We start from the raw sequence: 16,711 nt of genomic DNA, 5'->3' as shown, positions 1-16,711 counted from the left end.
TTTTTTTAGAGCTCTGCACAAAACTGATCGCGTAGCTCTTATTTTTAATGGAACCGTCGGATTTTTTTTAGATGTTGATTCCATTACATTGTCGTCAGGTTAAAATGTAATGATGGGATTCTGGAAAAAAATAGGGAATTCTTAAACGATTACAGGGCACAACTACATATAATGATTTAACGATTAAAATTTTTTATAGGTAGAAGAAGAAGAAGAAGAAGAAATACATATTTATTTAACAGTAACGGTAGTAGGTAACTCTTGCATTTTCTCGGAAAGCAAGTTACCATAAATCTTTATGCTCTTTATTTATTTATCTTCTTAGTTTATTATTATCTTAAATCTTTATTATTATTACATTACATTATTAGGTAGGTACACATTATAATAATGGGGATTTAAAAAATACGTTTTACCTCTCCATTACATTAACAGTATTAGGTAAACAAATAAATCTATCTTTATCCACCTTTTTTTGTACGTTTGAGAATAGTTATTTGAGAATTGAGATGCATATGTGGAAATTAAGTAATTTTGAAGGAGTAAATATTTACAAAGCCACAGTTACAATACTTGCAATTATTACCTCTAATTCTATTAGGTCAACATTTAATCTTAGTTTAATCGCTTAATTTCTTCTCTCTGAATAAAGTGAGGTGGTGAGGGAAATGGTAACGAAGGGGTTGGTGGAGCTGGTGGAGGGCGGGCGGTGCCGGGCGCTCCGGCGCGCCGTGCAGGCGCTGCGCCAGCGGGGGGACGCGGCCGCCGCCGCGACCCTAGCGCACGACAGCCTGCGACAGTAAGCCCTGGTATTACATATAAAGAGAGCTGAGAGACAGTGAAATGAAAGTGACATAGTCTGGTAGAGTAAAATATGTAGGTAGGTACTACATTTAACAAAAAATCGGTATTAGATTTTTCTTTGGTAACGTTCTAACATTCCGTGAAAAAAATACCGGCCTCCTAAAAAGTGTAAAAAGGATAGGCATATACAAATACAAATCGTATTTACTTTCCTAATTGATTCGGTTGGATTGGGCTCTCGGCTCTCGGCACTCACACTAGCAAACAGATCATGCCCTGAGCGCGACGCATTCACGTCAAAATCAAATAAGCCGAACGTTTCCGTTTCATGGCGCAGGTCTTTAATGAACAGCTCAGTGTAACGCGTTCATTTTCCTTCCCAGAAAAAGAGAAGCCATTACCGGGGAACTGAAATCGATGGAAATTCAATTTGTGCAAGAACTTCGCAGCGCGGCTTGCAAAGTTGCATTTCTCCGAGACAAACTGAAAGTAAGATCAAATTTATAACAAGAAAATCTGTTATATAAGCTTACTCTGCAGTCTACGTCGAGCAGATCCTTGATATCTTTAAGTGGACCAGCCATATCATAGCCTTATTTATTACAGTTATTTTATTGTAGGTTTATTTTTTATCATATCAAATATCTGCTTACCTATATCACTTTATAAAACAAAGTCCCCCACCACGTCTGTATGTAGGTATGTATATTCGCGATAAACTCAAAAACCACTGAGCGAATTTTCATGCGGTTTTCACACACACGTTTTTCCTGTAGATTCCCAAAGTTAAGGGCTATAAAGCCAAAAGCTATAGAACCCTTATCTACATTTAAAGCAGTTAACTATTATCCATACAAGTTGTTACCTACAGGAGTGACAACTTTTGTTTTAGAATCTGCATATGACCCAGGTAAATATAACATACGGTCTTATGATCTTTCTCTTTTTGTACTAGCTTAAAAATGGTTGAATTTGAATAGGTAGCGCTTCGGTGCAGTGGTGGGAATCCTATATTAAATATTTCTCTACAGATCCTTCATATTTCACTTACACAACTGAGACGATTAAATATTCAAAATAGTTGTGTCAAAGATGTACATACGTATACACATATTTGCAACACTCAAAATATTGCGTACCCTCCCTTCTTCGTTACTTGGTTAAACTACTCATATGTGTATAGAACTTGGCCTATTTCAACGGACGGTGATTAGTTTAAATGATTGATTTAATTTTTCTTTGTATAAATAACGTGCACATATTTATGACCCTAGAAATCATGTAAGAACCTAAATCCGTCGTACACGGGCTTATCCATAGTAATAAACATTACAAGGTTGTTATTTCCAAGACAGCTTTCTTCGAATAGTGTTATAAAATACGACTGCTCTAGGTACAGCCAGCTGCAGAGATAGTTGACCCCCTGTAAACAAATTTCTATACAGCAATTTCAACTGTCTAGCTATCACGGTTCGTGAGATACAGCGTGGTGATAGACGGACGGACGGACGGACGGACGGACGGACGGACAGCGGAGTCTTAGTAATAGGGTCCCGTTTTTACCCTTTGGGTACGGAACCGTAAAAAACGAGCGGAGTTATGACGTCATCTTTTTTTATATTGTACGGGTCGTACATCTGAGTTGATATGATTCTTGATGGTTGATTGCAATCTTGATGGAAACACTGATTTCGGTATATGTATTTATTGATAACCAAGGTATATAAGTAAGTACTAGCTAGGAGCACGTATAAACGTAAACTAATTCATAAATCGATGTATGGCGTAATCGCAAATACAGCAATTATTATAAAGTCATTGTATTTAATGCTGACGCGAGAAATGTGCGATGCTTGCATTGTACATATTCCCGGCCAGGAGATGAGAAGTTGATAAGAGATGCTAAGATATTTTTATATAAAACTGATTGTTATAGTGAGATAATTTGAAACTGAATCAAATGATATCTAAGTTGAATTAAATTATTTGATAGAAGTAAATCCCCTAAACATAGAGGTAGAGTTGAGTGCAGTTGCCGCGACGCGATGATCTTGTCTCTCAGGGGGTTGTCCACTGTGGTTGTGCTCGGTCGCTGATGGGATGGAGCTGCGCGATGTGGATGACATCGAGGTTGGTCTGCGACCGCTCTCCCGGGGGGCGGCGGCGGCGGCGAACGAAGGGGTGAGGCGCGCGACGAGTTGGCGGCGTCGAATGCAGCGGCGCACGTACAGCGCTGCTAACACGATGACGATGCCCATGACCACATAGATTACTGTGTAGTGATGCACGTCGTGGTAGTTGATTCTGTCTGATAGCGCTCCCTCGTTCTTCATGTGTTCGATTTGGTCTTTGATGACCTTGAAATATTTGTCATTTCTTTCAAGAGCATCTGATTCGCCTTGTAAGACTGGTACTGTTAAGTTTATAACGTTGTTTATGGAGGGCACGTCGAACTTAACAACGGTTGCTTGTGTTTTGATGTCGTTCGAAAGTTTCTTCTGTGGAAATATGGTAAAGGCGTCTCCATTTAACACGCACTCTGTTTGAAGGGTTATGATTCCTGACTTATTTAGATGCTCGGCCTTGACTTCCTGTCCGCATATGATTCTCGCAGTACATTCGTCACAACAAAAGAATAGGTATGTATTCATAGTGCTTAGTTCCGTCCATATGTTGTGGCAAGTGTCAGAGTCAGCTGAGCACTCGTTTGAAACTTGATCGGCAATGCAAAGGTGTGAGTCAGACTTTAGTTGATAAATTGGACCTTGTAGCGTACAAATAAGAGTATTAGAATCGTAGTGCGAGCATTTATTTACGGTTTCATCCAACATAGGTATATACGATTCTTTTTTGATATTTATAGCCACTTGATCTGCTATAGGTCGTATTTTGATCATATTTTTTCCAACTTGACGTGGAATTGATATTAATTTGAAGAGTTCGTACACATCTTGAAATACTAAGGGAATCTTGATTTCGAAGATAAGGTACTGGCGGGTCATTTTTGTTCGCACCTTCATTAATTGATATAGTTTAGGTAGATCGGTGTTGATGTTTTCGCAGGGTAGAGTCAAATCATTTGGCATCTGCCCGGCTATGATATTCAGCTCATCTTTCAACTGTTGTGGTGTCAAGAGGTGAACGTTGAATTTGCCATAAATGACGTTAGCCATGGTGTCCAATAAAGTGTCTTGTATGCTTTTCAGGTTCACGAGTATGTTATTAGCGATGATTGATGACACGGTGATTTCATTAATTTGAGTTGATTCTTGAATTTCGGTGGCCTGTTTGTTAAGGCTTATCTCGATGTTGTTTATGTGTTGGTTGAAAGTTTTGTAAAGTATGCGCGAAGGCCTTGAAGTTGCTCTGTTGTTTTCTCATCTTCTCTGACAACTTGGCAGCATCGAGGCTTGGTTGTTCGGTGAAATTAAAAATAGGTGGAATTGCGAACCCTGTATTGACTGGAGCCCGGGTGGCCGTCTTTTCTTGATTCTCAGATTGTTGGTCTTGAGGGACGGCACGGCTCTGGTGATTTGATGGCCCAGGGTGCACTTCTTCACTTTTTGTTTTTTCTTCGGCCCAATTGGGCATTGCTGACGAAGGGTGTTCTGCCGGTTTCTGTGAGATTGGCCTAGGTCTCGTTGTTAGAGGAGCGCTTTTAGCTGTTTCCAAATGATCTAGCAATACAGACCTAGCTGATTCGTAGAAGGTTTTGGTTTTGTTATAAGTCTTTTCGGCATAATAAGTGCAATCCTCGTTCTGGAATGCTACCAGCCTTGCATGATTGCTTTGAAACTCTTGCCAGAATCCGTCGAGGCCGGTCAACTTGTTATTGATGTTAGACTCAGTTCGTCGGCTTGGACCATCTTTTTTGTAGTTCTCAAATAGCCTGTTCATATTGGCCATGAGCTGATTTTGATCATTGCGAATCGCTTCCATTTCCTTTTCCGAACTCATCTTGATTTATTGATAGGTAGTTGAGTAGATATTGATAATAATAATAAGTATTAATCAACAAATAATTGACAATACTGTGGCCACTGATATTTGATGTTTGATAATGATACTGATTTCCTGATTTAAAATTGATGATAATTGCTGCAGCACTGATAATGATGATCTTTCAAGTTCGAGATTCCTCTTACTTGGCTTGATAGTAGACGTCTCTTGATAATCTTGATATCTTCGATGATGAACTGATGCTGTTCTCCGATGACAATGAATATAATCAGGCTCTGGATGACTCACAGCGCCTGTTCAATCCGCACGGTGAGACCCGCTTGTGGGAGGCCGTTTGGACGAAATCACTGTCACAGTCACTGATAACTTTGAAGGACCAAAAGATGTACGGGTCGTACATCTGAGTTGATATGATTCTTGATGGTTGATTGCAATCTTGATGGAAACACTGATTTCGGTATATGTATTTATTGATAACCAAGGTATATAAGTAAGTACTAGCTAGGAGCACGTATAAACGTAAACTAATTCATAAATCGATGTATGGCGTAATCGCAAATACAGCAATTATTATAAAGTCATTGTATTTAATGCTGACGCGAGAAATGTGCGATGCTTGCATTGTACATATATTGAATTTTAAAAAAATGTTTAAAAACCTATCGTGTGTGGTATCATACGAAAGGGCTTTTTGAGGCGATTCTAACAATATATCACATCGGTCGGGACACTTTCCTTTTAAGACGCAAAATTATATAAATATAACAGCTGTCATCGTTTCCAAGCTGTGTGAAAAACAAAACATAGAGGATGTAACAAAAATAGTGGAGATCCGTGTAAGTAAGGTGCATATTCGGTATCGTAATCCGATGAGGAAAAAGTAGAAGAAAAAATGTTTTGACGCGAAAATTTTTGGCTATTGAATGAAGGGTCGGCCACTTGGACGACCTGCCCCCTAGAAAAAAGTTTTTACGGGTCCATACAATTTTTCTTCTACTGTTTCCAAATCAGAACATGATACTGAGAATATGCCCATATGCCCATAAACGGATCCCCACTATTTTTCATACATCCTGTATAATTTGCTTAGTTTGTCTAAGCAATTTTTGCAGTCTTGGCACTCTTTTCAGCGGAAATGTATGTCACCGCCATACTCGACGTAAAACTTGGGAGTCTACTTAGAGTGTACGTATAACACAACGTACATAACGTGGTTGGGCTTTTTCTAAAATAAATATCGAAAACCTGATTCTTCCAAACCGGAACATTCTTGGGCTCATTCTACTCAGAATCGACAGCACTCTCCACCCTTCCATTAAAAAAAAAGATGTCCCAAAATGTCCATTCCATTACGTCACGTTTTATTATGAGAAAAATTTTCACTTGCATGGACGTGACGTAGTGGAATGTAGGTACAATTTTCATACAAATTTTTGGGACATTTTTTTTATCGCCAGGATCCGTGAGAATCGGGTTTTCAATATTTATTTTAGAAAACGCAGACAATGCAAACTAGTATTTGTACTTAAATTAATAAACTCTTTCCGGGAAGGCTTTCAATATAAATTTTAGTATAAAGCTTTATTTTATTAGGTACTAATTTCAGGATGATCTTCTCAACGCGAGCACACGACTGCGCTACGCCGAAAAATGGCTAAACGCGCGCGCCGAGGCGGCGGAGACGCGGTGGCAGCGACCGCTCGCGCCGGCGCCGGCGCCGAGTCCCGGCCACGAGGAGCGCGTGCACAACGAGCTGGTCAAGGCGTTTCTCTTGCAAATAAAGGTTGGAATTGGGTTGGAGCACACTTAAAATATCAGCACCGGGTCAACCTCCTCGGCTCGCCGTCAACCAGGTGTCTCGGAGATGTAGGCACGGCTACGCCTGGGTGACAAGTTGTCACTGACAACACGCTTTCGCTTTGGCGACAGCCTGTTTGCGTCTCGCCAACGAGTCCAACGACAGCCAGTACCTATACAGAATTGTCTACGCTACCCACCACCTAATGAAATCCTGATGGGTATTGGACACCCTATCATACATAATCTGTGAGGACCTAAAATCGCCATACAAAAAGGGCTTTGGGAGAATGAGCCGTGTGTGTTTCACGGTGATCCTATCCTAATAAAAAATTGTACACGTGATCAAAAAGAGTTAAAGCACGCACTAAAATAAAGAGTGAAGTTATAATTGGGACAGTTTTCCCTAGTCTAAAAACTTTCGGTTTGCTCCTAGTATATAGTCCATAGCTAAATAATTAACTCTTTTATTTCTATTCTATTACAGGAACGTGAAGAGGTTTCTGATTATTGGCGAATCCGATATTCTGATGATTTAGCCAAGATAAATGAAAAGTTAGCAAACATACGAGATGTGTACATGGAGGCTATTAAGTGCAGGGAACAACTACAAAATTTAGTAAGTAAATAGGTAGATAGGTAGTCGTTAGGTACTTATCGATAACGGCGATTTCAAATACCTCTTTAAATAATCGTGATCGGTTTCTATAGCTTATGGAAACTTGTAATATCGGGAGTAAGTAGGCAGTGTAGGCACAAATGGCACCATGTACATAAAAGTACGTGTTGTCTGTTCCATTAATAGTGTTTCTTTCTAGATGTTTTTAACATTTTCCCTCATCTTTAATGTATCCTATTTAAACAATCTGTCAGACTGTTTTACTTTTAAATCAAAGATCGAAGATTAATTAAATCTTTAGACAATCTAGGTGGCCAAAGTGGTTTGGCACCCGCTTAGAGTCTGTGCGGAAAGAGAAGAGTCGTAGAATGTATGGGATTGGGATCCCACTCATTTCACGACTCTTCTCTTTCCGCACTCTACGGACAAGACTCTAACAAACGTAATTGGTATAATAGTATTAGTAGCCGTGGCGATATGTTGTATCAACTGAAGAGTGTCTTTTCAAAAGGGCTTATTTTTGTATGGTTTTCATAGAGACATAAGTCCTTTTAAAAGACACTCCTAAACTAACCTTTGCCTGAACCTACCTAAACACGTGTCTTAAGCTAGGTTTACACGAAGCCAGTGCTGGCTTGTTATTGGTCTCGAGAAACAGTATTTCAAGATAAGCCAGCGCTGGCTACTAGTACTGGCAGGAATAAACTAGAGCACTTGTGTATTCGCGCCAGTGCTGGCTTGTCTGAGGACTAGCGCCAGAGTTACTGGCTTTGTCTAAGCTTAGCTTTACTTACCAGTCTCTGGTACCTACCTGCTTCCAGTACGACCTTCATGAGGGCGAGATGCGCGGCTGGCTGACTTTCAAGCGCGAGCGCGCGGCCCGGCTGGCGCGCGAGGAACGCCTGCGCTGTGCCGCCACTCGCGCGCAGTCGTGGTGGCGCGGCGTCATGGTGCGCCGAGCGCTCGGACCCTTCAAACATTTGAAGAACGCCAAGAAACAGCAACCGAAGACCAAGAAGAAATAAAATTGTGCTCACATTGTAATGTTTCTATTATCATACCTACTACATAATCCATTTTAGTAACGTAGAGAGGCTTATTTGAACTTTAGATTTAGGTAGTATGGTATAAAGCATAAGGCCCATTCGAACGTACACCGTGATATCAAAAATGATATCTTAATTATGTAATTTAGTTATCATTCGCGCGTGCATTTATCTCGAAGCCTCGTACTTGTCATAGGCTACATGTAATAAGGATGATGACATATGTTGAATTTTATAACAAAATCTAGTAAAATAGATATCAAATGAGCAATTTATCACAATATTGTCGATATTTAAAAAATATATGGAAATAATACAAAAATACAGCACCTGAAAGTTTCAAAATTTAAGTTTTTTTTTTAACTTACAAAAACGAAATAAGTAAGGATACCATTCGATTCCTCACATTTTATTCAAAAAAAGATTGTATTGCAATTATATACATAAACGCAATATTTTACCGACAAAAATGCAATTTTCTTGTTTTGTTCATACTTCAATATGCGCTCTCAGTGAACCTGACGTCACGTTCACATAGCGATTTGTTAGAGGCGTTTCGCGAGTGAAGTACGACTGTCGGAGTTTGACTATCATTTTTGACTTTTGTATTGCTTTAATGCAATGGGTCCCATATAGACATTTGATCCTAAAAACAAACCTGATTGATTGATACGATAAATGAAAATTAGTCATCTAGCCTATAGCCCGAGCGAGACGCAGCCACGGGCGGATGAGAACAAAATTACATCATTGAACTGAACTTACTGAACTTGCCGCGAATGCAGAAGATCGATCCCAGCCCCAGCACTGAAGGCATGTGCCACTTTTTCTTTTGTTTATATAAGTATGACATCTTTTTACTGAACTGCGTTTGAATCTACAATTTGATAGCTACTATTTACCTACTAGCAGTTAGGAATTTCATTTCATTTATTCATTAACAATAATACAATTGTGTCTGAATGTTACATCATGATCTAAATAAATCAGACCTATTTACAATTAATTTACAATTTAAATCTTTCATCAATCATCAAATCTTTATTTGTCAAGAAACAATTTTGTGAATTAGGTTGATTATGATTAGCTTCATGATTTGGTCATTGGTTCATGCCGGGTGTTGTGTGGGTAGACGGTGTTTTACATGTTAAATACTAAAATACTGTCCTTGTATGAAAATGACAGTTAGGTCGGAGAAATAGGAGCACTCGAACTGTCACTTAGTTTGAGGGATATAAAATCAAGCCGCAACATGCAAGTGAAAAGCAACTGCAAGCGCGCTGATGACGACAAACAGCGAATACTTAAGTTTGAGTCACAGTCGCAGAGTCGAGTGTCGAGTGTCGAGTCGAGTCACTCACACGGAGTCTGAGTCAGTCCAGTTCCGCTCTCGGTGCTAATATGACGCGCCGGTTGCACGGAAGACGCCGGCCAAGTTGCACATTAAATTAGACGGTTAGTTCCGTGTATTCACAAGATCTTGTTATCTGCATTGACTGTGTACAAATATTTTGGACTAAACCCGTGTTCGTCTTTAGAAATCAACATTCTTAGAAGTCTGAGTGAGGTAAGTTGAAAACTTTAACTGGCACGGTTATTTGCAGACTAACTGCTGATTCTTAATCTTAACTGGATAATATAGGTAATCAATGTTAGTTCTGATTCCTTTAATAAGTATTACCCAAATTTGTGGTTTTGATTAATATCTAGCAAAATGTTTCTTATTAATATTTTCTTACATGTACGTGTATAACAACAATGCCTTGGTCCAAACCAAGTTCTTTTATTATTATCAACTACCTAAATTACAACGTATTTTATAAATAAATTAAAATATAATTAAAAGAGTAATTACCTACTCAATTTTTAGCTACCTTCTTAACATTTTAGGTACCTACTTAACATTAATTTTCAAATGTAACTTACCTATATGTTAAATTTCAAAATCCTTAAAAAAGATTGTGAGAATGTAAAAAAAATTACCTACTCATGTTGTTGTTTTTTTACGTACTATACCTACCTATCCTTATAAACTTTACGGCAGCCATTTTCATTTTTATAGAAAAAAACCTAGCCTATCTTTAACATAAATTGATACATTCCTCAGTCATTAAAATCTATGCAGTAATCATAAATCACAAGATAATACGTCAAAAATACAGCCCGGTCTAACTATGCGCAGCCGGGTATAATATTGGGTTCTAGTAGGTATTCTAAGATTGTTACAGCTTAACAAACTTAAATTGTAACCGAAGTGAGCGTTTTTTTTTGTTGAATTATATGTTAGAACTTACTGTTGCATGTGTATGTAGTCTGCTAAATAAGTTAGAATTAGGTACCTATGTAAGTACTTACATAGAGAACATCCTTAACTCAGACAAACACACAAATAAATGCCCCTACAAGGATTCGGTCTCGGGACCTCCTGCTTAGTAGACAGGGCTACTACCGACGTACCGTTTAGGTTAGGAGACCGTATGGAGATTGAACTTGTTCTAACTTGTCTCACCTAATAGGATTTTTTGCCGATGTCAACAACCAGTCGGGCCGGGCCCCTTCTCTCATTGTAATTTAGTACTTGTTATTTCTTACAAGGACCTACATAGGGAAGTTAAGCAACGTGAGGTGGAAAGTTGGCTCAGCGCATCGTGCCGTTGCAAAAACAATAAAATGTAGCTATGTAGTGTGCCTAATTTTTTTTGACAAAATGTACATGAGAACCATGAAAAGGATAATGTACTTTAATTTTCATAACAAATAAATTATAACGATTCGCAATCACGTTGACCAGTCTAATCACTTGGTGCTTCGGGTCAAATTGTTTCAAATGTCCTAAAGATCAATCGTACCGATTTTCATACCTTTAACACCATTTGCAGCGTTTTGTGGCGAACCGCTAGCGCTAGCAGAACAAAATGACTAACGATCACTTTAAAAAACATCTTATTCTGTCTCTTCCGTAGTAAATTGGTCAATTTTGGATCATGTTAGGCGTTACTCTAATACCTAGCCTTTATTTTTCCACCGATCACATTAATTATCTGTCTAATTCAAGCAGTCTGATTTTAACGTTATGTGCACTGGTAAATGGTTTTTTTTACTTAGCGAGGGCGTGCCACCGTGTCCCAGACACTTACCTATATTCTGGTACAGTACAGTCGAGTTCAAAAATATGTATACATTTCTTCACCTAATCCATTGCAATAAAGTGAAAAATAAATAGGTAGGTATTAGGTACATAATACCTATTTATGAACTCAACTTTACCTAATGAAAACATTACCTAGTGTAATTTTGTCTTGCAGTTCCATCAGATACCTATATCGGAGCGTCCGACCGAGGTGCTCAAAAGTACTCAAAACACGCACTCTTAATGCATTGCCAATAAATAGAATAGAATAAAAATAGTTTATTCGTGGCAATAAAGATATAACAGATAAAACAGGGGAACAAAAATAAAACTTACACTTAACATTACAACACATATCATTTCCAACATGACATGTAAATAACCACGAAATGGTCCCGACTCAGAATGGTGTTAGCCTGGATGGGCCAACGCTGGTCTTCCGTCGGGGCCAAGGGCGAGTGAAGCACGGAAAGTACACAACATTTAAATAATTAACAATGACAATAAAACAAACAAATTGGAAAGAAATAAGTAACAGAATAAATAAATAGAGGCATGTACAGATATTTGTGAGCACCCTGCCGGCTCCGATATATCTGATGGCGAATACCACGCATCACAAATCATCAGTTATTGAAAAATCCATTCTATTTTTAAACTATCTACTGTATACTCAATCAAATTGTTGTGGGCTGTAAAAAACCGGACAAGTGTGAGTCGGACTCGCCCACCGAGGGATCCGTACTTTTTAGTATTTGTTGTTATAGCGACAACAGAAATACATAATCTGTGAAATTTTCAACTACGCTAACACGGTAGCTATCACGGTTTCTTGACATACAGCCTGGTGACAGACAGACGGACAGTGGATGAGTGGAGTCTTAGTAATAGCAAAAAGAGTCCCTTTACCCTTTGGGTACGGAACTCAAACAATTAAGATAACCTTATTGATTCAACTGTTTGATTTTATTTTATATTTTTCGACAACGGGTGATAATGCAACCATTGTATGAAGACCGGATTGTCACGACTTGCAAACAAAAACTGCCTCTAACTTCCAAAAGGAAGTCTAGCCTAGTGCGATGTGTTAAAATATTAGCATTTACCTAATACAAGTTTTTTTTGTATTTTAGGTTCTTATAGGTACTGTGTTGTAAGAACTATTATAATAAAATACGTATATAATCTAGTATTGTTTTAGCGCACCCGTTTTGTGAAATACAAAGCTTTCAGTATTTTATGCAATAAGGCAACTAATTTTAAAAACTGCAGTTCTGCAGCATTTTTTTCCGAACTTCGTTCCTACTGCGCCCGACGTCAACGGCAGGGGAGTCGGGTCAGTGCCCGCGTGAAGTTGCGTTTTTGCCAGTTATGTACCTACCTTTGTACTAACCATGTACTTACCGTAAAATGGGGTGAGTAGGCGCAAAACTTACATTCAAACCTCGATAACATTTTATTTTTACATATGCAAACTGAATGGTGTATATAATAAAGTGTTCCGGACGTTTGTATTTTAGTTTTTATTTTATTTTGGGTAGTTCCTTTTCATAACTTTGACGATAAACAGGAAATCCCACCTCAACCCGTAGTCCCTCGTATTTGGGGTGAGATGGGATTTCATACAAAGGTGATTTTGGAAGATTGTTGGATCGATTTTTTTTATTATGAATATTACTATAGCTCCATTTTAAATTGGAATACATTATTTTTGTAGCAGTAGCCTTATAAAATCCCATCTCACCCCCCTATCATCCCTTCTCTCCCCATTCATAACCCAACCCTCCCCGCGAACCCTACTCACCCTATTTTACGGTAAGTACTAAAGAAGAGGCGCGTTCCATATAGATTTTCGTCCCAATGGTCAATACCCGCCTGTTGACATTTCTATAGCCTTACTGTAAGTTATAAAATATCGTAATATACCAAAACATAGCTTCGGGTGTAGACTCTGTTAAATGGTATTACGTAAAATATATCGTAAGATGCCTCGCTATAAGACTCGCTATAAGATATCTTTTGGTATAGGTATTATCTCTCCGTCTGTGACCAACACTCGTAACTGAATCTCACCGAGCGCCTTTGTCTATGCAACAAGGTTAACGGAATCTCAGTTGTGGTCGTACGCCGTACTTACGTTACTAGTAATAAAAGCGAATAGAACAACACGCCAAAAGCTAATTGCTATTTTTCTTTTTGCTATCAAACCAATGTCTCGCCCCCAGCGCCGAACTCCCTCTGGTCTCTGGTACCACGCTCGAGCAATTTACTCAATAAATATATACCCAGTAACAGGTTTCATATTCACTTTGACTCTCTGACCAAAATTAGACATTTTTGCACTAGATAGTTACTATATTAACTATTTAGTTTTAATTCCATATTTTTACCAGTCGATATGGTTGCGCTTTGCTCCTTATTCTACAATAATCAGGTGTTCAAATTCAAATGTGCCGACATTGTTATTGACTATGTTGTTGTTGGTGTTTACGTACGCCAGTACGTAATGAACTAGTTATACATTCAGCACGTTATAGACGTACCTAAGTTTCAATGTAATAACTATCGGTGAACCTTAAAAAAATAGTTTTACAAGTTCAAGAGGCAGATATAGTACCTATTTAACAACCTTAATATTTTATTTTATATCTACACTCAAGATTAAGAATCACCTATTGATACATGTATAGGTGAAACTGCATTAAAAATTTAAAATCCGTTCAGTCGCTTTCGAGTCGGCGAGACGGTCGCGGCGAGGGTCTTTATTTTTTATGTGGTGTAGTGATATATCTACGGTGTGCGGTCACATTTATCTACCCATTGACGTATGGACTACGAAGGGCTAATGGGGCACTAAACATCGTACTAGTTCAGCGGTGCTACCCACGAATTCCAGCCAATCGTGCAGTCTAACGCGACTAGTTGCGACCAATAGCGCGCGTAATGCGAACTCATCAACCAATCGCGCGCGTGATGAGAACTCATCAACCAATCGCGTTGTAGCGATTTCACACCGCTGTACTGGCCCTTGTCATACCTCATTATTATTGCCCGTAAAGCCAGTCCCTAGATATCTATGTCAATGTATCTACCGCATTCTAATTAATTAACATATAGAGATATCTGATCTGTTTCTGTGAAGCCAATTAGATAACAGGAGATACCTTTTGACGCGTAGTTTCATCCGCTACTCTATGAGTATTGATGCTGTCTGTACCATAGGTACCCTAACCTTAACCTGGGTAAAAGCCGTTTTAAAGTACTTACGTGCCTGCACGTGCAATATTTAATACGTGTAGGTAGGATTGTAGCATTTGTAGCCAGAGAGTCTAAGTAAATTAGATTCTCTGGTGCAACGATGTGTATGGACAAACACAGCATGTCTAGCAGCGGCCTTAAACAGCAGCTTGAAGTCGTTCAAGAGCAGGACTAGCAGGAGGGAGCTAAAGGTTAGTCTGTGAGAAAAGCTAACCTGTCTGTGGAAAGTGAGAAAGTAATATGGATATGAAACTATTAGTTATCTATATTCCAATATGTAATATATATGACCACTTAACTCTAGTAGTTCTCTGCCCCCCCATTGCAATCTTTAGTGGAAGGAGTGCGGCGAGGCGCACTCGCGGTTGATGCAATTGCAACGGCGCTTCCGAGAAGGCAATCAGCGCTCGCGGGGAAACTGCAAAATGTGGTCAGATACCTACTGTGTGCCGTCTGTCGGTCGGTAATTGCAAAAATTGCGCAGGCTGTCGCGGAACACGATTAAGTTCTTGTTTTACAACCCGTTTAGGTCATGCTTGTTTATGTTGTTGAACCTAGTCTCATGTAGGTACCTACCCAACTAACCCACCTACAGCTTTGCTACCAATAAATGTTTTAAAATGTAGTTCGCAAAATAAATATACTAAAAACACTGCAGCTACCGCAATCGCGGCAGTTGTCGTGAGGGTAATAAGACGCAAAATTTCATTATCAAGATATAAATCAAATTATTACCAAACTGCGTTATTTTCATTTGCTTGCAACACACCTATTGCTGTTTATTGTTTCATATGGTATGGCATTCAGCCGCGTACCTATATTATCCACCGATAGATTTATTTTAAATTTCAAATCTAAAGATATTTAGAGTTAATGATACAAGTACTAGACCTACCAAAATACCTACCTACAGGGTGACACCCAAGACGTAATACAAAATAAGTAATTCTGACTTAATTGAAGATCGAGAACACGATGCACTAACTCAGTTATTAAAGTTAATCAAAATTATTTTTAGTAATTTTCTAACAAAATAATTAATTAAAATCTCGAAGTGTGGACACACTGTCGTGTGGCACCTATTTGTCATGTTAACTAATTCTAACATTTAAAACATAAAACTACACTCATATGATGTACACTCGAAAGCAATGAAAATGGGTAACTTTTTATGGTGATTCTCATAGAAGGAGACCGTTTTTGTTGCTCTTGAGTGCAGTGACATTCTTTTGTACATTATCATTACCATACTGAACCTAAAAATTAGAGATAAAATAAAAAATTAAACCAATGATGTTAATGTTAATGCTTACTTTAACAACAGGAGACCTAGCAGGGGCTTATAACACAAGGAAAATGAGTTCGAAAAACATATTTTGTAACACGTCTTAAGTGTCACCCTGTATATGCTGTTTCGTGTTCTCGTAAATTCAAGTGTAGGTACCTACTGTACTGGTAGATTATCGGACTCGCTGGACGGTTTGTTTTTATTGCGCTGATGTCAACAGTAATCCTTATCAATCATAAATATCCAATTCGCGCGAAGTGATGTGGAGTGGAGCGTACCTTGTACGGAGAGGAGTGACGTGAAATAGTATTTTGTGAGATTCCATGGGAACGGGAATCACGCGGGAAAATCAGAGTAATAAGCCTTATTAACTTCCTTTGTTACTTAAGTAGGTATTAACTAATACTTTTTAACCGCCGACGCATAAAGATGGATATCTGGCGGTGGTTTTTAGACATTTTATTTATATTATATGACCTATTTGACTTGTGCAACTCACTTTAGAAGAAACAGAGTAAATGCACTTTCGACTTTTAGGTTAATTGATTTCAAAAATACTGACTAATAGTAATAATCGGTCGCTGTTTTCCGCAGGTGTCTGGTCGCATGCTGCTGCTGGTGCTGGTGGTGGTGGCAGGCGCGCGCGCCGCCGCCGCCGCGGACCTCTGCTCCCTGCACCTCATCCCCTCCAACACCACCTACATGCAGTTCACTAAGGAACCGGTCCCGCTCGAGTACGGCTTCCAGGGCCAGTTTAAAAGCATCCACTGCTGCGTGAAAGGATACCGAAGCATCGAATGGTAAGCAGT

The 16,711-nt window shown here is 38.9% G+C and overlaps 2 protein-coding genes and 1 long non-coding RNA gene across 3 annotated transcripts in view; all 3 read left to right on the top strand.

Annotated features, from left to right (window-relative positions):
- Positions 1-16,711, top strand: part of LOC134661441 (uncharacterized) — a 380,476-nt gene that overhangs the window by 261,568 nt on the left and 102,197 nt on the right. The gene's annotated exons all lie outside the window — the stretch shown is intronic.
- LOC134661637 (uncharacterized) lies at positions 510-8,220 on the top strand. Its single transcript, XM_063517784.1, has 6 exons — positions 510-542; positions 657-799; positions 1,188-1,293; positions 6,371-6,547; positions 7,049-7,180; positions 8,002-8,220. The coding sequence occupies exons 1-6, from the start codon at positions 510-512 to the stop codon at positions 8,203-8,205; spliced, it is 795 nt and encodes a 264-aa protein (XP_063373854.1). The 3' UTR covers positions 8,206-8,220.
- Positions 9,603-16,711, top strand: part of LOC134661422 (single Ig IL-1-related receptor-like) — a 45,568-nt gene continuing 38,459 nt past the window's right edge. The window contains exons 1-2 of the mRNA XM_063517504.1: positions 9,603-9,793; positions 16,497-16,702. Coding sequence (XP_063373574.1) covers positions 16,509-16,702 — 194 coding nt within the window. The 5' untranslated portion in view covers positions 9,603-9,793; positions 16,497-16,508. The remainder of the gene's footprint in view (positions 9,794-16,496; positions 16,703-16,711) is intronic.

The sequence above is a fragment of the Cydia amplana genome, chromosome Z (assembly GCF_948474715.1).
Source record: "Cydia amplana chromosome Z, ilCydAmpl1.1, whole genome shotgun sequence".
NCBI classification, from domain to species: domain Eukaryota; kingdom Metazoa; phylum Arthropoda; class Insecta; order Lepidoptera; family Tortricidae; genus Cydia; species Cydia amplana.
This window is presented reverse-complemented; position numbering and strand designations above follow the sequence as displayed.

Bases quoted from the DNA above. Each gene is read 5' to 3' on its own strand.
- LOC134661637 (XM_063517784.1), top strand. From the start codon at position 510: ATGCATATGTGGAAATTAAGTAATTTTGAAGGA. The intron at 543-656 runs GTAAATATTTAC...GAATAAAGTGAG, and splicing joins AATTAAGTAATTTTGAAGGA to GTGGTGAGGGAAATGGTAAC. The intron at 7,181-8,001 runs GTAAGTAAATAG...ACCTGCTTCCAG, and splicing joins GGGAACAACTACAAAATTTA to TACGACCTTCATGAGGGCGA.